General features: G+C 34.2%; 1 protein-coding gene across 2 annotated transcripts in view; it reads left to right on the top strand.

The window, feature by feature from the left end:
* Positions 1 to 24,102, top strand: part of MAN2A1 (mannosidase alpha class 2A member 1) — a 175,916-nt gene that overhangs the window by 109,022 nt on the left and 42,792 nt on the right. For both annotated transcript variants that reach the window (XM_081291424.1, XM_081291425.1), the window contains 4 exons: positions 15,655 to 15,820; positions 17,301 to 17,516; positions 18,247 to 18,369; positions 21,251 to 21,365. In XM_081291424.1, coding sequence (XP_081147550.1) covers positions 15,655 to 15,820; positions 17,301 to 17,516; positions 18,247 to 18,369; positions 21,251 to 21,365 — 620 coding nt within the window. The remainder of the gene's footprint in view (positions 1 to 15,654; positions 15,821 to 17,300; positions 17,517 to 18,246; positions 18,370 to 21,250; positions 21,366 to 24,102) is intronic.

Raw genomic sequence — 24,102 nt, 5'->3', positions numbered from 1 at the left:
AAAGAAATACTTCTTTTGAAAGGAATATTTGTACTTTTAATTGATTTAGTATTTTCTGTTGTGCACTGGATGTAGTTGAAAGATTTTTCAGTCCATTTCTTTTTACAGAAGTTGTTAGACTACATGTTGATTCTACTTTGGTCACATTTCGGGTTTTAGAAACACTTTTTACAATGTGGAGAAACCCTGAAATTTGGTGTACTTTTCATGGTTAAAAGTTTATAGTATTGAGTTGTTATTTTTTTGTTACAGATTGCGATGACATTTATAATACTAACTCATTTTTTTTGCCATTGAGCTTTGGGGCAGATCTCACATCTCTGTCAGATGCCTAAAAGGAACACAATATTGTAAAGGGACCCCTGCATTGAGAATTAGGGGACTGATTCTAGCCCTATTGCTATCACTAACCAGCATCATGTTTTTAAAACTTCAGTTCACTTGCAGTAGGTCTTAGGAAAGGTGGAGGTTGAGATAGGTGATCTCCACAACCATGTCCTGTTAAAGTATGTAGCATTTTTTAAAGCATTCATTGAATAGAAAGCTCAACTCTTAAAAATAACTTAGTACATCCAAAAGTTGGTTCATGGAACCAAGAAATTATTAGTGAGTATCATTAGTGAGTATTACAAAATGAAGACCTGTTATATAATAATTTTTCTCTTACCACCTCTTATAAAAAACAGGAATTTGGGGCTGGGGATGTGGCTCAAGCGGTAGTGCGCTTGCCTCGCATGCGTGCGGCCCGGGTTCGATCCTCAGCACCACATACCAACAAAGATGTTGTGTCCGCCGAGAACTGAAAAATAAATATTAAAAAAATTCTCTCTCTCTCTCTCTCTCTCTCTCTCTCTCTCTCTCTCTCTCTCTCTCTCTCCCTCTCACTCTCTCTTAAAAAAAAATAGGAATTTACTGAAGGAACTGCTTGTGTTTCATCCCAGAAACCAGGAGAAATAGCATAATCTTCATCCCTTTATAGAACCCCTTTTGGTCCAGTCTTGTCACTGCTTTAGTGAATGCTGCTGGGGTAGGTGTAGAGCAATCTGAAGAGGGATGTGGAGAGGTGAGAGGATTCTGAGTGTGCAGATGGTACATCTCCTCTGGCACATACATCCTGAGAAGTTCACCTACTGTGGGACAGCAGGCCACCTTCTCTGCCACCAAGCTACCTTGGAGCTTTACTGGAGTTTGAATCTTGGATTTACCACTTGAATGATTATACAACTGAGATAATCTGAAGGGTGAAGAACTACCCTTCATATCTATAAAATGCCCATGATTTTAGAACTTCATAGGGTAATTACAGACTCAAAACAAGTTAATTCAAGTAAAGCTCTTACTGTATTCTTAGCATTGTACTGAAGGCTCAGTAAGTGCTAACTGTTGGTGGTGGTATTGTTATTACTGTAACATCTGAAAAATTCTACTGTGAAATTTATTTATCGTTAAAAGTAACAAAAAATGTTCCTTTAATACACTGTGTTTGATTTATTGCTTTGTTTATATTAGTGATATGAATAAACAGAATTCTTTTTTTTTTGTGGGAGGATTGCTTTTATTATTTTTTTATTGGTTGTTCACAACATTACAAAGTTCTTGACATATTATATTTCATACATTAGATTGAAGTGGGTTATGAACCCCCAATTTTACCCCAAATGCAGATTGCAGAATCACGTCAGTTACACATCCACAATTTTACATAATGCCCTAATAGTAATTTTTGTATTCTGCTACCTTTCCTATCCCCTACTATCCCCCCTCCCCTCCCTCCCCTCCCAACTTCTCTCTCTACCCCATCTACTGTAATTCATTTCTCTCTTTGTTTATTTTCCCATTCCCCTCACACCTCTTATACGTAATTTTGTTTAGCAATGAGGGTCTCCCTTCATTTCCATGCAATTTCCCTTTTCTCTCCCTTTCCCTCCCATCTCAAGTCTCTGTTTAATGTTAATCTTTTCTTCCTACTCTTCCTCCCTGCTCTGTTTATAGTTGCTCTCATTATATCAAAGAAGACATTTGGTATTTGTTTTTTAGGGTTTGGCTAGCTTCACTAAGCATAATCTGCTCTAGTGCCATCCATTTCCCTGAAAATTCTATGATTTTGTCATTTTTTATTGCTGCATAGTACTCCATTGTGTATAGATGCCACATTTTTTTTATCCATTCATCTATTGAAGGGCATCTGGGTTGGTTCCACAGTCTAGCTATTGTGAATTGTGCTGCTATGAACATCGATGTGGCAGTGTCCCTGTAGCATGCTCTTTTAAGGTCTTCAGGGAATAGTCCGAGAAGGGCAATAGCAGCGTCAAATGGTGGTTCCATTCCCATCTTTCCCAGGAATCTCCAAACTGCTTTCCAAATTGGCCGCACCAATTTGCAGTCCCACCAGCAATGTACAAGTGTACCCTTTTCTCCACATCCTCGCCAGCACTTGTTGTTGTTTGACTTCATAGTTGCTGCCAATCTTACTGGAGTGAGATGGTATCTTAGGGTGGTTTTGATTTGCATTTCTCTGACTGCTAGAGATGGTGAGCATTTTTTCATGTACTTGTTGATTGATTGTATATCCTCCTCTGAGAAGTGTCTGTTCAGGTCCTTGGCCCATTTGTTGATTGGGTTATTTGTTATCTTCTTGTCTAATTTTTTGAGTTCTTTGTATACTCTGGATATTAGGGCTCTATCTGAAGTGTGAGGCGTAAAAATTTGTTCCCAGGATGTAGGCTCCCTATTTACCTCTCTTATTGTTTCTTTTGCTGAGAAAAAACTTTTAAGTTTAATTAAGTCCCATTTGTTGATTCTAGTTGTTAACTCTTGTGCTATGGGTGTCCTGTTAAGGAATTTGGAGCCCGACCCCACAATATGTAGATCGGAGCCAACTTTTTCTTCTATCAGGCGCAGAGTTTCTGATTTGATATCAAGCTCCTTGATCCATTTTGAGTTAACTTTTGTGCATGGCGAGAGAAAGGGATTCAGTTTCATTTTGTTGCATATGGATTTCCAGTTTTCCCAACACCATTTGTTGAAGATGCTATCCTTCCTCCATTGCATGCTTATAGCCCCTTTATCAAATATAAGATAGTTGTAGCTTTGTGGATTAGTCTCTGTGTCCTCTATTTTATACCATTGATCCACCCGCCTGTTTTGGTACCAGTACCATGCTGTTTTTGTCACTATTGCTCTGTAATATAGTTTGAAATCTGGTATCACTATACCGCCTGATTCACACTTTCTGCTTAGAATTGCTTTTGCTATTCTGGGTCTTTTATTTTTCCATATGAATTTCATGATTGCTTTATCTATTTCTACAAGAAATGCCGTTGGGATTTTGATTGGCATTGCATTAAATCCATAGAGAACTTTTGGTAATATCGCCATTTTGATGATGTTAGTTCTGCCTATCCATGAACAGGGTATATTTTTCCATCTTCTAAGATCTTCTTCTACTTCTCTCTTTAGGGTTCTGTAGTTTTCATTGTATAGATCTTTCACCTCTTTTGTTAGGTTGATTCCCAAGTATTTTATTTTTTTTGAGGATATTGTGAATGGAGTGTTTTTCCTCATTTCCATTTCAGAAGTTTTGTCGCTGATATACAGAAATGCCTTTGATTTATGCGTGTTGATTTTATATCCTGCCACTTTGCTGAATTCATTTATTAGTTCTAGTAGTTTCTTTGTAGACCCTTTTGGGTCTTCTAGGTATAGAATCATGTCATCTGCAAATAGTGATAATTTAAGTTCTTCTTTTCCTATTTTTATGCCTTTAATTTCTTTCGTCTGTCTAATTGCTCTGGCCAGTGTTTCGAGAACTATATTGAATAGAAGTGGAGATAGAGGGCATCCCTGTCTTGTTCCGGATTTTAGAGGGAATGCCTTCAACTTTTGTCCATTCAGAATGATGCTAGCCTGAGGCTTGGCATAGATAGCTTTTACAATGTCAAGGTAAGATCCTGAATAAACAGAATTCTTTACCTAAGTAATATTTTAAAATAGAGATTTCTGGAATACTCAGTATTTCATATTATTCATTCATTACTTAAACTGGAACTTTTATTAGTACTATTTAATGGATTTGAGAAGAGCAAAGTATTTGCAGGAATCATTTAGTTGACAGCATGGTAGTTTTAGAAGGTATCATGTTATTGTCTTGTGAAGGGGCAGCTTTATATTTGCATTGGGTCACACATGCAGTGTGCTCATTTACCTTCCTTTTGAATCTTATCCTTAGACATGACTCCACAGGATGATAAATTCATAATATCAACTTTTAGGAGTTATTTCTCCTAAATATATAGAAAAATGATGAAATCAACTTTCATGTATTAGGAAGATCACATAACATTTATACACTAAATGAGGCAAATTCCTAGTTTTCACTCCTAATAAAAAACGTATTCTGTACTGTAAGATTGAACTTTATTCTTATTATATCAGGCCATATTTATTTCTGTGTCAACTGGAGACTTCCAGAAACCATCATTTTTAGTTTTTCCTCTTGAACATATAAATTTTAATATCTAGCAAATGAAGAAAAGTATGATTATTGATGTATAGTTTCTAGAAGGGTTTTTTTTTGGGGGGGGGGGAAACAAACATTTCCTGTTAAAGAAGGCATATTTTATAGGAATAGAAAAATTTTAAACTTGAAGATCTTGGAATTGTGAAAAACTTTGTGCATATATGCATCTCTCCAGTGAATGGGGTCCTAGATAAAATATTCAAAGATTAAAAAGAAATTGGGGCTGGGGATGTGGCTCAAGCGGTAGCACGCTTGCCTGGCATGCCTACAGCCTGGGTTCGATCCTTAGCACCACATACAAACAAAGATGTTGTGTCTGCCAAAAACTATAAAATAAATATTAAAAAATTCTCTCTCTTTCTCTGTCTCTCTCTCTCTCTCTCTCTCTCTCTCTCTCTCTCTCTCACACTTTTTCCCCCCTCTTAAAAAAGAAATAGATTTATGTAATATATATATATGTAATTTATATATGTATAATATTGCATATATATATGTAATGTTAAAATAAATAAATAAATATATATATATATACATATATATGTATGTATATATATATACATAATGTTAAAATTAATAGAATTTTTAAAAGACCAGTGTAAGGGACTGTAAGTCATTTGCTTTTTAGGAAGTATAGGTTTGGGTTTTTATTTGTTTCTCCTTATTGTTAGTTGTGATACCTGCTTTGGAATGGTGGGATCTTGGGCACATCAGGCCTGTTAGCCAGTGGATGCAGAAATAGAATAGGGGAGGCCCCTGTGGGTCAGAGGACTAGACACATTTCATTTCAGTCATTGTTTGAGTCTGGTTCCAAGAACCCCAAGCTCTTGTTGCTCTTTTTACCCACACCCACCCCCATTTTAGGACTCAAGATTTTCCTTTTGTGCTCAGTGGCAAAAAAGAAAAAAAAAAGGCTTTAGTCTGAGGTATGAAACTGAAACAGCCTCCATTTTTAATAGGAAAGTGTAATGTGATATATTCATATCCTGTTGCTGCTCTAACAAATTACCAACAATTTAGTCTCTTAAAAAAAAATTCTAGATAATCCAAGATAATCTCCGCATCCCCAAATCTTTAATTTAACTGTATCTACAGAATGCTGCTTCTGCTACAACAGGTAACAGATTCTACTTGAGGACCATTATGCTGCCCATTAGACATGGAAGCCTAATTTTTATATTTTCTATGGAAAAGTAGATTAATTTAGGAGCATTGGGATGAATTTTTTTGGATATTCTCAGGCATACTGATATTGTACTACAAGAAATTTAAACCTGGGTTTATTATCTTCATCTTGAAACTTCCTCCCAGCACCTATCAACCATAATGTTCAATCATGGTTGATGGTACTGCTATAGCTACCTTATCCTAACTGTAAACAAGGAGTTACAAGAGACAATTCCTTCTCTTTTGGCATTTAATCTTGTCGAAGAAATCCCCCAAATAATCATACTGATAAGACATGTTATGTGTTTCTAATTTGTTCCTCTAACTTAAGTATTCACCTTTCCTACCTGGGCTATTGAGGTGTTATTGAAGCTGTTCTTCTCTGAGTCTTTTCCTCTCAAATCCTCCACCTAGCAACCAGAAATATGTATTTAAAACGAAGATTTGACCATGTTAAACTTTATAGTCACTTCCCATTACCTACATAAGATCTAAGCTCCTTGCAGAAATTTAAAGATAGCCCTTTACTTACTATGGCTTGGAATTTCTCTATTTTTGTAGTAGATTGGCATTTTAGAGGTCCACTTTACTGTGTAGATTCTAGAGGCTTTTATCCTGAAAACAACAACCTTTTTCACATATTGTGCCTTTATTCTTATAATCACTCTACCTGGAGCCAATATCTATGATTTCTTTTGCCTGCCCAACTTCCCCCCTCCACTTCTTTTATGAAGTTGTTTGTTTTCATTATTTATCCCATTATTTTAAAAATAGGTATGTTTTATAGAATGTTTTACATATGGAAGTATGAAAGAATGCAAAATACTCCCTAGTAATCCCAAAATCTAAGGTATAATTTTTCTCTTTTAAAATTTTATTTATTTTTATACTTTACTGGTCATTCTTTACGTATAACCCAGAGTATTCTTTTATATATAATAATATATTTTCTAGTATTTTGTAGAATTCTTCATAGATTTATGGCTATTAACATTCTAACCCATAGTAAACCTTTACTTTATTAAGACATTTCCTCAATTTAATTGTTATTTTGATTAACTAATGAATATAATGTTTTATATAGTTTTAAAAAATATTTAGATTGTTTAGATATGAAATATAATATTTTGAATATTTTTGTTTATTAATCTATATTTGTTTAGGTCCTTATATTAATAAAGGTGGGAATTATTGGGTTAAAAGCAGAGACTATTTTTAAGTTATAATTTAGAATTACAAATATTAAATATAACAAATTTGAAAAATATAAAAAATATTGAGTTATAATGCCACCTAAGAATAGCTATTGCTAATAGTATTTTGGTAAGTTTCTTTCAAGTCCTTTTACTCTCTTTTCTTGCCCTCTTATATGTCAAAATTTTTACTACTACATTTTTTCTATCCTAACTTGTTGGTTACAGATGATTTTACTGTTATTTTACTTTTGAGTGCTTACCATAGAGAAGCATGCATGATTTTGTATACTCACATTATTGCTATTAATAATTCACATTATTACTTTTGTGTTATATTGTATGGTCAATATTCACGTATATTCCCACTATTTGTGTGCTCTTCATTTTTTTTCCCTACAGTTCCATGTTTCCCTTGGCGATTTTCCCTGTGTGTTAGGGACTTAATATTTTATTTAGTACAAGTCTCCGGGGAACCAGTATGCTCCATTTTTATTTGTCTAAAGCCATCTTTTCATTTTCTAAAGAGATTTTTGCTCAGTATAGATTTTGAGATTGGCACCCCCCCCCCACAACCCCCTCTCCCCGGCGCCTGCACTTTCTTGTGATTATATTTGTTTTGGTTCTTTCACATTAGTGTCTTATTTTTACTGGTTGCTTCTAAGATTTTGCCTTTTTTGAGGATTTGAGGAAGGGATATAACATGATATATTATAGTGTATTTTTCCTTGTTCAGGGCTCATGGTTTTTGTATATGTGGATTGATCACTTTAATTAGTTTTGGAAAATTCTTAGATGTTCAAGTATTTGTCTTTCTTTCTTGCTTCCGTCTATACACATCTTATTTCACATATTGAATCTTTTCACTGAGTTGACCGTTTTTTTGGTCTCTACTTCAACTTGGATATTTTTAATTGATCTTCTTCTGATTGTATTCTAGTGTTAAAGAATTTGCAGAGTTGCTAATTTCAAGTATTTATCCTCATCACTTCATTCATGTTTTTCTCTTTCTCTAGAAATACTGTTTTAAGGTCTTAACAGCTAACTTCAATATCTGGGTCACATGTAGTTCTAGTCTCATCCCTTCTCCTTAGTAGTCATGTGCCTGTGTCTTCTAGTATGTTAATCAGCTTATAATTAACGTGACCAAGATAACTGACACAAACCACTTAAAGGAGAAAACTTTAAGTCTGAGATTTAAGGTTTAAGATTTTAGACCACAGCAGCTGGCTTTATTGCTTTGGGCCTTAGGTGCTGCAAAACATCATGGAGAAGGGCATAGCAGAATTTCCTCAGTTCATGGCAACTGGGAGGGCAGGGGAGAGAGAGAAAGAAGGATAAGGGAGAGAAAGGACCAAGGACAAGATAATAGTCCCCAAGGGAACCCACAGTGACCTACTTCTTCCAGCCATGCCTCACCTGCCTACAGTTTCACCACCTCCCAGAAGTCCGTTAAGCTATCGATGGATTAATCCACTAATAACGTCAGAGCTTTCAAAATCAATTCACTTCCCAAAATCCCCACCTCTGAACAGTGCTACAACGGGGACCAGGCCTTCAAAATGTAAGTCTTTGGAGGACAATTCATATTGAAACCAGAATGTTTATGATGCCTTATAATTTTGTAGTGTGTGCTAAGCATTGTATATAAAATTTATAGAGGCCCAGAAAATATCTTCTAGAAGATATTACTCTAAACAAGGACTATGCTGAACTGAGACTGGTTCACATAATCTCTTATTAATGTAGATACTATTAAGTTTTAAGCTAAGAGCCTGATATGCTTTGTAGGCTATACTCCCAAGTAGACCCTAGAATATGATAAGATGTCTCAGCTTTGCTTTTCAGAGGCTTTCTGTTTAGATTTTAAGCTTCCCTCTCTGTGAAGCCCTGGTAGTGAGAACATGATGAGAAAATCATCTCTCTAACATGAACCCTCCAGCTCCCACTCCAGTGCTCTTGTGGCTTCCTTGCACCATCGATTTCCTCCAGGCTCTGCACTGGAATCTGCACAGGAGCTCTCATCCCCTGACTTGCTGAGAATGGGCATATTGTCAGGTGAAGATGACTACAGGCAGTTCATATCTCTAAGGTTCCTTCTTCTCAGTTCTTTTTTTTTTTCTTTTTTTTAGCTTTCAAGCAAACGATTAGTTTGTTCTTTGGCTCTTGTCGTAGGCTAGCAGAAGTGAGAACTTTTGTCTATCACTAGCTTACTCCAATTCTTCTGGAAGTAGAAACATTTACTTTTCAACTTCTGTTTGATTTTTTAAATATTCATATTTTTTCTTCTATTTGAGTGTTTGGATATCTATTGATTTGTAAAAATAGAAGTTTTTCTCTTTTAAAAAATTTGTTATTCTTTAATCTTATTTTTAAGACAGAAAAAGTTTTAGTATTCCCCCCCACACACACAAATCTGTCAGCCTTATACAATATTGTATTTTCCTGTTATGGTTAGAAAGACCTTTTCTACCGTAAATTATATATTTGTTTTGAGGCAAGTTGGGTCATTTTGTCTGTATTTATTTATATATATTTATTTGTTTGTTTGTTTCTCTGTCAAGTTTTGTCATTTTGTGTATGTACATTTGACTCATTTGGCATAAAATTAATTTATAAAATAATTTGTTTTCTGATTAATTCTTTTTTTAAGCTACACATGACAGTACAATGATCTTGACAATTCATACATTTGAATCAAATGGGGTATAATTTCTCATTTTTCTGATTGTACAGGTTGCAGAATCACATTGGTCATACAGTCACCTATATGCATACAGCAATAATGTCTATTTTATTCTTCTGCCCTTCCTATTCCCCCTACCCCTCTCCTCCCCTCCCATTACTTCTCTCTACCCAATCTAATGTGACAAACTTTTTTTTAATTCTTAATGGTCCTAACTGCCCCACACATGTCATACCTTTGTCTTATTGTCTATCCCATCATATTGGATTTACCAATTTGTTTCTTTCTTTCCCCATTTGGTATAGTGTATGTATGCACATTCTTAATTTTACAGCCACATGTACCAGAAGGAGTTCTCTCCTTTCTTCTTAATTTATTTATAAGCCATGTGGTTGCTGTGTATATATATTCTCTGCCTTGGTGTATGTATTCCCTTACACCTGCCGCTATCATGTTATCAGAATTCTTGGTTTAGCTATTTGTGTTATCCTATATGCAATTTTGTTAATTTATTTTATTTAGATTTATATATGCTTTACACAAAATTAGGATTTAGAGCTGTGCCATTAACTGGGTTCATTGATTTGACCATCTGGTGTGATAATATACAGAGTCCTTGGTTGGAATTCTGTGAGGATCTCATTAGGGAAAAATAGAAATGGATTATTATTGAGATTCTACTTTGTACCTGGTATAAGTTAGGTGGTTTTCCAAGCATTTTCTCATTTACCTTTAACGTTAATCTTATTTCCTGATTTTGTACATACAGATGCTGGGTTTTGGGCCTATCCAAAACCTCTCAAATTCTAAGCATTATAATAGGGGATTTGATTTTGAATGTCTTTAAGTCCAAAGTCCAGGAATTACAAAACTGCTATTTTTAAAGTATTTTTTTAGCTGTATATAGACCATAATATCTTTATTTTTATTTGTTTATTTTTATGTGGTGCTGGGGATCAAACCCAGAGCCTCACACATGCAAGGCAAGCACTCTACTACTTAGCTACAACCCCAGCCCCAAACTGCAATTTTTAAAGAACTAATATCTCAGAAAGATTCCCTTTTGCTGCAGTCTGGCTGGGCACAATTCAGGAGCCACTTGTCAAAAGAAACGAACTTTATTTTTAGAACACACACACCAAACCACACAGCTCCTCAGGAAAACCCTCAGAGCCCAACTGCCACCACCGGCTTCCCACAAGCCTTTCCACCTCCCCGCCTCCTCCTGCTCTTGAGGCTGATTGGCTGGGTCGTGTGGGCAGAGCCAAAAAAAGTCCCCCAATGAGCAGCTCCATGGTCCGAAAGGGCAGGGAAACAGCCCAATGAGCATCACCTCAGAGGAGCCAATCAGTTGGCAGCTAGAAGTTTGCTGGGGCTGCTGTGAGCCAATCATCAGCTGGCAGCTGGAAGTTTGCTGGGGCCCCTTCGGGTGTGGCTCTCAACACCCTTTGTTTTCAATATCGTAATTTTTTTCCCTGTTAACTAATATGTCAAGATTGTATTCTAGGGTCTAGGGTTGTAGCTCAGTGTGGAGCATGTGCCTTGCACGTATAAAGTATTGGTTAGATCCTCAGCATCACATAAAAATAATTACATAAAATAAAGGTATTGCATCCATCTACAACTGAAAAAAAAGATTATATTCTAAATTTAGAAAATGAGGTAGAATATAGAAAGGACCTCAAATCTAGAAATTGACATGTTTGTTAATATGTAAATCCATATATTTCCAGATTCAGAATCCTGAACTCTCTTCTTTAGATTATGTTCCATAATGAGGTTACTTAGAGAAGATGACTATATTCTCATTTGAAATCAATGCTGTCATTGATTAAGAATCAAACAAATCAAACAAAATGAACTATAGTCTTTGCTATGTTCTTCACATTCTCTGTGACCTTGAGTCTGTCATTTCCTACATCTTTACAAAGGGGCTAATTACCTATTTTGTATTTTTTGAGGAATCAAAATAATAAAAATGAAAACACCCTGATAAAAGTATAAAGCTCCACACAATTAGGTAGTGTTTATAAATGATAAATTATCTTAGTGGGATTTTTCTGGATTACTCATGCAGCAACTATTTCTTGAACATTATTCTGTGCTAGATGCTATGGTAGGCAAATAAAGTTAAAATTATTTTTCATATAATCTAGTGTTTGCTTAACTGATTTTAAACTGGGCTTACAGAAGTCTTGAAAATATTTTTCATTTTTATCTTCTTACACAGTTAAAAAAATACATAGTATTTTAAAAATATTTCATCAGATATTGGTTTTCTTGCCACATGCAGTGAGGTCCTAAGACAAACTCCTTAGTATATATTGCGGATCTTTTCTGTTCTGGTGTTCTCCATTTTAAGTTTTCTTTCACAAATGCACAAATGTAATATGCTTAAAATATAAATAGCTTTTTGTTCATCCTGAGTTTCCTCAGAAGAGAAGCTCTGTGGGGATCTTTGGTGTAGCTGATGAGGAAGTTCTTCACAGGAATTTGTAACTAAGGGAATCTCCTGGGGAAACCACGTCTCTCAAAGATTCTTATATTCTAGGTGATTAAGAGGATGGCTCTGGGGTGAAGAGTGAATGCTAAGCCACATTTTGCTTTTTAGCTGGGTGGGCCTTGGCAACAAACCAAACCTCAAATTTCCTTATAGTAAGAATGTAAAGGATGCCATGTAGATTGCCCAAATACAGTCATCAGGGCTGCCTCAGACATACAAGAAGCATTCTGAATGGTAATTTCAAGGTTCCACTGACCAAGAGGCATATTCCATCCTTCATCCAGTCCTAGAAGGAAACCTGCATGGTCTGTTGTATTGCTCACATCTTGGTGGGCACTGACTTGATTTGCCCAAAATAGTGGACTCAAGGATTTCCATTCTTTCTTAACATGATGTGAATTACTGCTGTAAAGGGAGGGAAGGAATTCTGAATATACTTATCCTCAGTAGAATTTTGAAAGATAGAGCCACATTTACACTGGAATTCCATTTCTTCCATAAAGTGATTACTTGTTTGACGTGAGCATACAGATGTCCTTTTTTTTTTTCCTGTTCCTTTTTCTCCCAACCAAAGCACATCATCTTCTGTCTACTAATTTGGTTGGCAACTAATACATGAGTGATTTTTCTTCATGAGATGACAGTTGTTCTTTGCATATAGAGAATTTCAATAGTTTCCCATATACCAAGTTGTTGGGAGAACTAGGAGGTTGGACATAATTTGATGCCAGATGATATCTAAGTAGCTAATGATAATGTGGAGGAAATAGGAGAAAAATAAAAACAAACAAAAAGAAAATTCTGAGCTATTAACCCTTTCTTTTTCTTAGTGTGGATCAAGTATTGTGAATTTTCAGTAAATAAATGAGATTATGAAATTATATTGAAACCTGTGAGTTTTATTTAAAACTGAAGGTTTTAGCAAAACTCATGTTTGGATATTATAAGTATAACAAATGTTTGACGACTAGGAGACATGATAATGACCATAAAATTTAGTTGATTTGTGATGGTGTTCTTATTTCTAAAGGAGATATAATTTATAATTATACTTTCTCTATACAGAAATAGGACTTTGAATGTGTGTCAGATAAATTTGTACTGTGATGCACTTGAAGAACATGCTGTGAATCTTTAATTATGTTAAAAATTATTTTTTTTACTGCAGCATTATACACGTTATGTATATACTTAGTGTTTAAATAGATACTTGGAATGATAATTACATAATCATTCAGTACAGTAGAAACATCATTATAGTCAAATACTAATTAGCTACTCAAATGAAACAAAACAGAACCTAAAAGCAATTTAATATGTTACAAAACCAAATATATGTTTGAAACTATTATTTGCATTAAGTGCGAGTCATTATTTAAATTTTCCATGGAAGGCAACTAGTATTCTGGATACTTCTGATCTAATTGATTACTTGAACATGTTGTATTTTATCACTGTCTTCATGACCAGCACTGTGTAATGGAGCATCCAAGAAACATTTCAGCAGTTACTCTAGGTTTCATGTATTACAAGTGCCTGGGTCTGCCTCTGGGCTTCTGAAGAATTAGAAGATTGACTTGTTTTCAAGCCATGGTTTTCTAGAGTTCCTCACATACTGGCTTCATAAGCCTCTGGGAACATGAGTTTCAGTAGTAAATCACTCATTTTCAGAGCTCTGGTTTAAACATCTTTGGTGCAAAGAGTGAGCGTCCATCACCTAAGTTTTTCTTTTCCAGTGCACCTTAGGTATATGGGACAGTCCTGTTGATAACACTGAACTTGTGACCAAGGGTGTGTTTATAATGGGAGACTCTCCAGGTGTGTTTATAATGGGAGAATAGTCAGGTGAAATGTAAACTTTGGTAGGGGGCTGTGAGAGTGTGCAAAATAGGTTAACAAGTCCCTCAGAGCACACCTCTCAAGGGACACCACCATCACACTCCTTGAGAATTGCTTTTGTGGATAAAATGGGTTTTATCTAGTGGTAAAGGTTTCAGTGCTTTTTGTGAGTATGTTTATGGCCAGGTGACTTCCTTGATCTGTTGTTTACATATGGAATTTCAGTGAAGACAGGTGATACAAGTTAGGTCTTGTCCTGATGCCTAGGTCTAGAAGCCTAATAGGATTAGAGGCATTCTTGTGCTTTTTCCCTTTGTTCTTCTCTTTGTCCTTTTCTTTACTATGGTCACTGTAGACATTAATTTTGTTTCTTTATGAGAGGTTTGTAATGAAATCAAAAGCAAAAAATAAATAAAAAATAAAAAAGGAGACATGCAGGATGAAAGAATACTGTAGACTTTCTGATGTATTACAACGAACAGATGCTAGCTTCTCCTAGCTATAGCTACTATATATTGGAAATGTGGTTTTTATCTAACTGTTCAGTCTATGTTTCTGTAGTTACAGGTTTTTCTAGGAAAACAAAATATCTCAGATCTTGAAAATATTCTCTAGTGAAGCAGTGAGTAACATTATTACTCAAATATCCTCTTCAGAATACTCTTGATTTATTTGAAGATAATATAATTCAAATTGACTATAAAGTAAAATCATAAATCATGCCAAGGATTCAGATTACATGAAATCTCTCACAGGATGGTATAGACTTTATTCACAGGCAAAATTATGAAACAGCCAGGAACTGGCAGAGTCGTGCCAGTGAAAACCTAAGGTGGTTGGATCCTTCAACACTGAATTATTTGAATATCAGAATTGAGAAAGGACTATAGGAAAAGTTACAAAGTCTTTATTTTTTTACAAATATAGTTATGTTTAAAATCATTTAAAAATTAAATGTCATCATAATGTGCTAGTATAGAATATTGGAAAAATTCTGCCAAAAATTTCAGTTTATTTATTTTTATCATTGTTGTTGTTCCTACTAAGAATTTACACATAGTGGCAGATATTGCTGAACTTATTTTAATTGTTTTGATTTTTCCTTTTCCTCTCTAAGTTCCCATCAAATTTCTTTTTACCAATATTTATAAAATTTTGGTTCTTATTACAAGTGGGTTCACTTCAAGTAATCTTTTTTTTCAAACCTGTCTTGAGCAATGAGGGCCCCCTATATATAAAATATATGTGTGAATTATGAGATTCTGCATTTATAGCCATATAATTGGCTGTGTTTTAGTGGTCTAAAATGAATGTCATATTTTTTATGAGAATTAATTGTGGCTAAGCTGTAAACAGACAAGTCATGGATATTTTTATTCAGTGAACTTGAGCAGGAATCAGGGTATTTATTATATAGAGCTGATTATTTTAGATGACTAACCCCATACTTTTCTGTCATTTTCTGGGATGTAAAAAAAATGCTTTATTACAAGTCTATTAATGTCTTCCATTAGTTAAACACTTTATTCTGAGAAAGTGCTTTTGAATCGTAATTTCATTATCCTTTGTACTATGTGGTATTTGTTGTGATGAAATTGCTTGTTCTCTGAAAGTTTTACCAGAGTGTTCCTTTGAATCTCTTCTCCATGTGTGGACTCTATGACTGGATATAAACTGGGGTCTTAGGAAGAGTGTGAAAGAAGTAAAAAAATATTTTGAGATCCCAATAGTGACACAGATGTTTTTGCAGGTACCTTGTGATCTATAATCCTTTAGAACAGCACCGAGACTCAGTAGTTACAACCTATGTGAATAACCCCTATGTGCAAGTGCTCACGGATGCAGGAAGACTTCTGGATATTCAAGTCAGTGCAGTATGGATTAAAGAAGATACTATTTCACAAGAGGTCTATAAGGTATGTTGTGACCATAGAATTTAAAGGGGCATTGTTAGAAAAGAAAAGCATAGCCAGTGTATGGTTTATATCTGTATAACAGCCTCATGTTAGGCCCATTGTGAAGTGGCAAAAATCATAAATACCAGACAGTATAACTGGCCAGTTAAATGACACATAGATCCTGTGTTTCCCCAAATGTTAACATCATTATTAGTTAGGTATATGGTACATTGTTAGTAAGTAACATGTTGTTAGTATGGTATGTGCATTGCATATCTTTTTAAGTATGAATGTCATTAATTAGATTCTGAATAATGAAGTAATTATTACTCATAAAATTTTGAATTCTTTGGTCTGGCTCAATTTAATGATAATTATGCATATTGAAATTGAAATAAATACCATGCTTCTTAATTTTGAATAGTTTCAACTTTTCATTGCAAAGGTGATATAACACATCATGGAAGAGAGACTTTTTAAGATAATTAAGATGCTTTTTTTTTCCCCTAAGATGTAATTACAGAAAATTTGGGCTCAAATAACTGAAGTATGTGTGCTTTTGTGTGTGTGAAAATTTCTTAAAATAAGCAATATTAAACTGAATCCCACATCACTAGAAAGGTTAAATGTTTGGAATCTGGAGTATAATTCAAACTGTATTTTTAGAGACACATAAACTAAGAACTCTTTAAATGGAATTACTTCTGCTTGTCAAAAGCCATTGCTGGCTTCACTTTTGTATATGCCTAATACTATAGATAAAAAAGAAAAATGGGCTGCAGTTTTGTAGCTCAGTGGTAGAGAGCTTGGCCTTGTATGTGTGAGGCACTGGATTCAATCCTCAGTACCGCATAGAATTAATAGATTGTGTCCATTTATAACTAAAAAAAAAAAAAATTAAAGAAAAACAAAAGTATAATGTAAGTTTTAGTCAGATTTTATAAAAAACATCCTGTCTAGGAATTGGAATTGCCTCTGTAAGGCAGGAGTCTTATGATGTGTGCATCCTCCATGCTTTGTAAAGTGTGTGCTAAGCCTCAGGAATTTTGTGGGCTACTGCTGACTAAACTGTCATGTTTAATATTCATATAATTTTATTTACTATTTCAATATATTGAAATATTACAATATTACAAAAAGATTTCTATTAATTAGAAAAAGTATTGTTTACAATAAACCATTACTCTCCTTTATGGAGAAGTTCCTCCTTTGAACATCCAATAAAAACACTGTAAAACAATTGAGGATGGTTTATAATTTCATATATGGAGTAAAATTATTGATGCTTTGATAGGCCTACCAACTTAAGGCCATTGGATTCCCTGGATTAACCAAGATGTAGATACCATACCCATAAGTTATCAAATCATCTGTAGAATAGTATTATATCCTCTCTTTTAAAAAATATGGTAGTTTGTTGTTTTTCTGAAAATATAAATTGTATGCTTTTCAGTGGATTATATTTTCTGTAATTAATTCCCTCCCATATCTTTTAAAGATTTCTTTTATAGCACAAACACCACCCTTGGGCCTGAAAGTGTATACACTTTTAGAAACAGGAAAATCAGATTCAGATTTGGCTGAGTATGTTGTCTATAATGGTGAAGCAACAAGTGAAATTTTCAACATAAAGACTATGATGAGTGACAGCGAACCTATAATTCTAGAGAACCCCCACCTTATTCTTTCATTTGATAAAACTGGGCTTATGGAGGTAAGTTCTAAATAGTTATGAAATTCAAAGAAGGCTTGTCACTTTTAATTACATGTGCAGATTACTTTGCAAAGGGAATAAAGTCTTTCTAAGAGCTGTACCAAATACTCCGGGTTTCTTTTGGATGAGCAGCTGTACATACCTTCAGTGGCCCTCATTATTCACAGCTGTGGTCTGTGGGTGGTACTAGTTAGTGTGAGGTGGTGCTATGCGATGGACTGTTAATAGTTCATTAGATAAGTTTTGAAAATGTCAATGTTTAGGAATGTTTACAAAACTCTGAAAACAATTTGATAGAGTAAAATTACTAATAGTAAAAAATTGAATATTCATGGCATGTCATTTTAAAAATAATTTTTAAATTCAGCTCCAGTTTTCAACTCGCTTTTATTGTACTTCTCAAAAATTTTGGCCCATGCATATTGGAAATAAATAATAGATGTTCTCCTTCTACAGAAAGTTTGAGAAGCAGTGGTCTAGAATTCCTAATACGTATAGCTCTTTGATCTTGATGAAGTGTGTTCTCACTTTTTGTTCCTATTGTGAAGGTTTTAAATTGTGAGGCTAAGTATAAAATTTTGGTATTCAACCAAGAATTTTGAACATTAGAAGCTTAAATTAGCACTTTTTCAATCTATTCTGTAACCATTTTTTTAATGGACATGTGCACAGAATCAGATGCAATGTGATAAACATTTCAATAGTGAGTTGCTTAAATTTTTACCTTTAGACAATGATGACAAGAGAAGACAAGCAAATCCATGAAATAAAAGTGCAATTTACCTGGTATGGAACCACAAGTAAAAAAGACAAAAGCGGCGCCTACCTCTTCCTGCCTGATGGTTTTGCCCAGGTGAGTGGCGCTGATGACAAATGAAATAAACTTATTGAAAGTATTGGGAGGGGGTGTGTTTCATCAGTTTATCATTGATATGTTCATCTATTATGGATAAACTTTTGGCTCCAGTACTATGTTTACCCTTATTAATGCCTATCAATTTGCAGCTGAAAGTTAGATAAACAGTGTTTCAGAAGTGTAATTCAGTTAGAATGCTATAGTGAATGAATTTTTTGCATAAAAGGAAGCTAGATTTAACTTAAGGTTAGGATACTGTTGTGGTGTTTAACATGTGTGCAGCACAGCATATATGCAGACACAAAACACCTAGTTCTGTGGGACAAATAGTCTATGCAATCGACCATATTTTCCTTAACTTTTAGCACTTCAATAAAACAAATTTTCCCTGCTATATATAAAACAATAAAGAAAACAATAAGATTTACCAACTAGACCAGAATCCTGTGAAAACCACTGCCAACACTTTGATGTATTATTTTTTATTGTCTTTTATTTTATGCATATCCCTTCCCAGTATTCTCAGTTTTGTCTCACGGGACTTTCATATTTTCTCATTTGTAGCAGTACTCACAGTCTGATGGCACAATTTTAATATACACTGGATGTGTACAAATTTCCTAATATTGCACATGTACTTTGTTCCAATTCTTCACTGCCGGGACATTGCAATAATCTTTGTTCCATTCTTTCGATGCGTCTCTGATTTTTTTTTTCCTGACAATAACTTAGTAATTTTGCATTGATGTATGAAGCATTTTTAAGTGTTCATTCCCAACAGTTTTTTTTTTTTTAAGGAACTCTCAAATGTACTATTCTATGCACTGAGAATTAGCCATACTAAAAGGTTTGCCCATGATAATAGGTTAATTGAAATATATTTTCCTGTTAAAACTTTGTGATTACTAGTCAGGTGGAACTCTTTTTCTCCATTCATTTATCTTTCATATTTGTTCTGTGAGTTTCCTATGTACATTTTTAGATCAAATGGTATATTGTTGTGTCCTGTAGATCTTTTTTTTCTTTCTTTTTTTTTTATTAGTTGCACATGACAATACGATGATCTTGACATATCATACATTTGAATCAAATTGGGTCCTGTAGATCTTTAATTACTCTTTTTGTATGTGGTAAAATTGATGTTTTCCCTATGTTGCAAAATTTTCTTTCAATATGTCATTTAATTTTTTCATTATTTTTCTTTTATAATAGTTTGTAATGTTTGTTTAGTTATTTCTGTATTTTTTCTTTAGAGTTCCCTTTTTTGCTTATAAACTTTATAGGTTTTTTCCCCACCTAGAGATCAGTTAGCTATCCTCCTTAATGTTTCGTTGACTGCGGGACTTATCTTCTGAGAAAGTTACTTTTGTTCTGAAATTTTGGGACACCTACTAACCAAAATCAAATATTTGATTTTTAGGAATTGTGTAGGCCACATTAAGGGCTTTAGCTTTTTGTATTTTTTTTTAAGTCAGTGAAGAATTAAAGGTAAATTACAGCTTATAGTAGGTGTTCTGGAATTGACAGTGGATCTTCAGATTTTACCAAGGGGAGAGGTGCTTTAGCACCGAGTGACATCTCCAGCCTTTGTTTTAGTTTTTATGTTGAGACAGGGTTTCACTGAGTTGCTAAGGGCCTCACTAAATTGCTGAGGCTGGCCTCAAACTTGGAGTCATCTTGCCTCAGCCTCCAAAGTTGCTCCCACTGTGTGGGGCTTTTATTAAGATTTTAAAGATAGTTGTACTATGAAATATTGAGCATAGATAAAAGTAATTGCATTATTTTTTCTTTAACTATGTGTAATGTCAGATAGAAGGTTAAAGAGAATTGGGATATTTTTTATAAAGGCAAAATAAAATAATAGCAGGGAGAGAGTCAGCTGAATGTCTCAGAAAACAGTAGGAGCCCACACATCACCATCCCAGGTTCTCATCTCCCACCAACTTTGTGCAGTAATCAGGTATAAGGATGTTGTAGATTATTAAATATTTTATTAACTTCTGAATACTTTTTCTCTAGCCAGAGATATAGATTTGGAATACAATTACACAATTCTTTGAATCTTACGTTGCTCAAGTAGTTCACACTGGAAGCCTAGTTTGTCATGCTATTATCAAGCTAAGGTCTCTAATACTTGAAATATAATTCTTAAAGTATATGCTATAAAATATATGAATATATAATTTTTAAAATAATATTTAAAATATAATTCTTAATAAATGCTTTAAGTTTGTTTCCAGGTCACCTAAGTGCTTTTTCTCTTATTTTCTTGAACTTATATTTCAAATAATGAAAACTAAACCACTAGTTTCCACATAATTTTTTTCAAGTTTGTGAATTTGCTTTATATTTAAATAGTTCTTTCACATAACAGGCAAAATGTTTTATAGTTAGTAAACCTGACTATGATTAAGCTGTTTCTAGATCCTGCTTTCTATTACCTTATATGAATCTGTTGACATCCTTATCACCTGCCCCACACTCTAAACATTATAGGGGGCCTAGTTATTATAATAAATGTTAGCCTGGGAAGATGTCATGGCTGTAGAATGATTACTGTTTTTCAATAAATAACTATATGGCAGTATAGGGATTGTATATAGAAATTTTTATGCCTGGGAGAAATGTTTGTAGATCATCTGAGCCAATCAAATTGTAAACATTTGTAAATATAGAATCTGGCAGTTTTTAATAACTAAAATGTGATATTCAATTCTTAAGATGTTGCATATTTTGATATATTTAAGGTCTGGTTTTCATTTAAAATTGCAAATATTAGGCGATATGTGTTTGCCTATTTGGAAACTATATAAACATTTCTTGGAAAGATTTAGAAACCAAAATATGTTTACTAAAATTTGTGTCATTTCCTCCTCAGCCTTATGTTTATAAAAAAGCACCCTTTGTCAGAGTGGTACATGGAAAGATTTATTCCGAAGTGACTAGCTACTTTGAACATGTTTCTCATACAGTTCGACTGTACAACCTACGGGGTAAGAAAACAGTTGTGAAATTTGTATACCGGTTTCTTGGAATTTTGCTTTTCTTGTCATTTTAAATAAATTAGCAATCAGCTTATTTAGAGAGAATTTAATCTTCTTAAAATTAACTTCATATCTTCGGTGTACCAAATGTAATATTTACTTTTTTTTTTTTTTTTTTTTTTTTGGTACCAGGGATTGAACTCAGGGACACTTGGCCACCGAGCCACATCCCCAGCCCTATTTTGTATTTTATTTAGAGACAAGTTTTCACTGATTTGTTTATTAGAACCTTGCTTTTGCTAAGGCTGGCTTTGAACTTGTGATCCTCCCACCTCAGCCTTCCTAGCCGCTGGGATTACAGGCATTCGCCAACAGGCCTCGCAATATTTACCTTTTGATAATAAAAAATGATAAACATTTCATTCCTCCGCATACACGTTTTTTCTCCTCTGGGTCTTCTCCTTCATTTGGCAATTGTTGCTTAAGTCATGAGTTTATTAACTAGAAGCCTAATTGTTAAGACTTGAAAACAATAATATTTTTGTTTCAATTGTCATAAATGACTTTAAATTAATGGAACACACACACACACACACACAGATCTGTCTTCTTAAATATACAATGTATTACATTCACATGTATTAAAGACATAACTTTAAAAGAAAAATGTTTCCAAGTAGTTCTGTTTGTTTATAGCTCTTTATAATGTAGGGTATGACATCACCCATTTAGTTTTTAAACGTATTGAGCAGCATCTTTATTAGCTAAAATGATAAGAAACAGGCTTTTGATCATTTTTTGGAACTTAACCCTGGGCATTCAACTGATCGTTCATGGGATCTAGGTGGAGCTTTAGATTACAAATACACTTTCAGCTACATTGGCTATTTTTGAATTCAGTGATTTTAGAATAGGGTACTTCTAATAGCCAGGCCATTTACTGGGTTATCAGTGCTCTTAGAAGTGAAACTTATAAAAATGCCATTTTTATCTTTGCTCTTAGCTAAGCTGAAAAAAAATTTACAACTGGAAACTATTATTTTCCTGAATTTTCACATAGGAAGAACATGAAAATCCCATAAACTAATGATAAATTGTGTTAATAGGCACTAATTCCTTTTTGGGCTTTATGGGGAAGCAAAAAATATAATTTTCTGATTTTCAAACTCTAAATTTATTTTTGCTTTGATTTAGGGTTTTTAACTTAAAATTTCTATGATTACTGTTTTTCAATAAATAATTATATGGACAATATAGGGATTGTATATAGAAATTTTTATGCCTTGCCTTTCCATAGACTATTAGGTATAGACAAACCTTTTTCTCAAGTAACCTCTTAAATAATAATTGGATATATTTTAAAAATAATCCATGATTCCTAGGTTGAATCAAGAACTAAAAGGTCTTCTGGAAGTGGGAAAAGTAGTACTGGGCACTAACTTTGTGTCATAATTGTAACTACTCTGCAATTCCTTTCTACATATAGGAAAGCCTGTAGTTTTTTTTTTTTTTTTTTTTTTTTTATTGGTTGTTCACAACATTACAAAGCTCTTGACATATTATATTTCATACATTAGATTGACATGGGTTATGAACTCCCAATTTTACCCCAAATGCAGATTGCAGAATCACGTCAGTTACACATCCACAATTTTACATAATGCCATATTAGTGACTGTTGTATTCTGCTACCTTTCCTATCCCCTACTATCCCCCCTCCCCTCCCCTCCCATCTTCTCTCTCTACCCCATCTACTGTAATTCATTTCTCTCTTTGTTTATTTTCCCATTCCCCTCACAACCTCTTATATGTAATTATGTTTAGCAATGAGTGTCTCCCTTCATTTCCATGCAATTTCCCTTTTCTCTCCCTTTCCCTCCCATCTCAAGTCTCTGTTTAATGTTACTCTTTTCTTCCTACTCTTCCTCCCTGCTCTGTTCATACTTGCTCTCATTATATCAAAGAAGACATTTGGTATCTGTTTTTTAGGGTTTGGCTAGCTTCACTAAGCATAATCTGCTCTAATGCCATCCATTTCCCTGAAAATTCTATGATTTTGTCATTTTTTATTGCTGCATAGTACTCCATTGTGTATAGATGCCACATTTTTTTTATCCATTCGTCTATTGAAGGGCATCTGGGTTGGTTCCACAGTCTAGCTATTGTGAATTGTGCTGCTATGAACATCGATGTGGCAGTGTCCCTGTAGCATGCTCTTTTAAGGTCTTCAGGGAATAGTCCGAGAAGGGCAATAGCAGGGTCAAATGGTGGTTCCATTCCCAGCTTTCCCAGGAATCTCCAAACTGCTTTCCAAATTGGCTGCACCAATTTGCAGTCCCACCAGCAATGTACAAGTGTACCCTTTTCTCCACATCCTCGCCAGCACTTGTTGTTGTTTGAATTCATAGTAAGCCTGTAGTTTTGAAATACTCTCCTATTGAGTTTCCCAAACTTCTGGCAAGCCAGAAACAATGTTTTGGATCATCTGATTGCATAAGCCTCCCCTGAGAGCCTAACATTTTCAGCTATCACCGAATGTTTCATTTTATGGGAATAACATCACATGGAAGATGTGTTCATCTATTTTTAATTTTACTTAAAACTAGTTTGTTTAATGAGGATGTTCTTCCTCAAGTGCAGCATAGCACATGCCTATGTCATCAAGATCGATTTACCTTTATTTTTCATCAATTGTATTTAGAGATCAGCTGTGTCCTAGAATAAAAGCCAAAGCAATTCATTCTAA

The sequence above is a fragment of the Spermophilus citellus genome, assembly GCF_964194105.1.
Source record: "Spermophilus citellus genome assembly, chromosome: 1".
NCBI lineage: Eukaryota > Metazoa > Chordata > Mammalia > Rodentia > Sciuridae > Spermophilus > Spermophilus citellus.
This window is presented reverse-complemented; position numbering and strand designations above follow the sequence as displayed.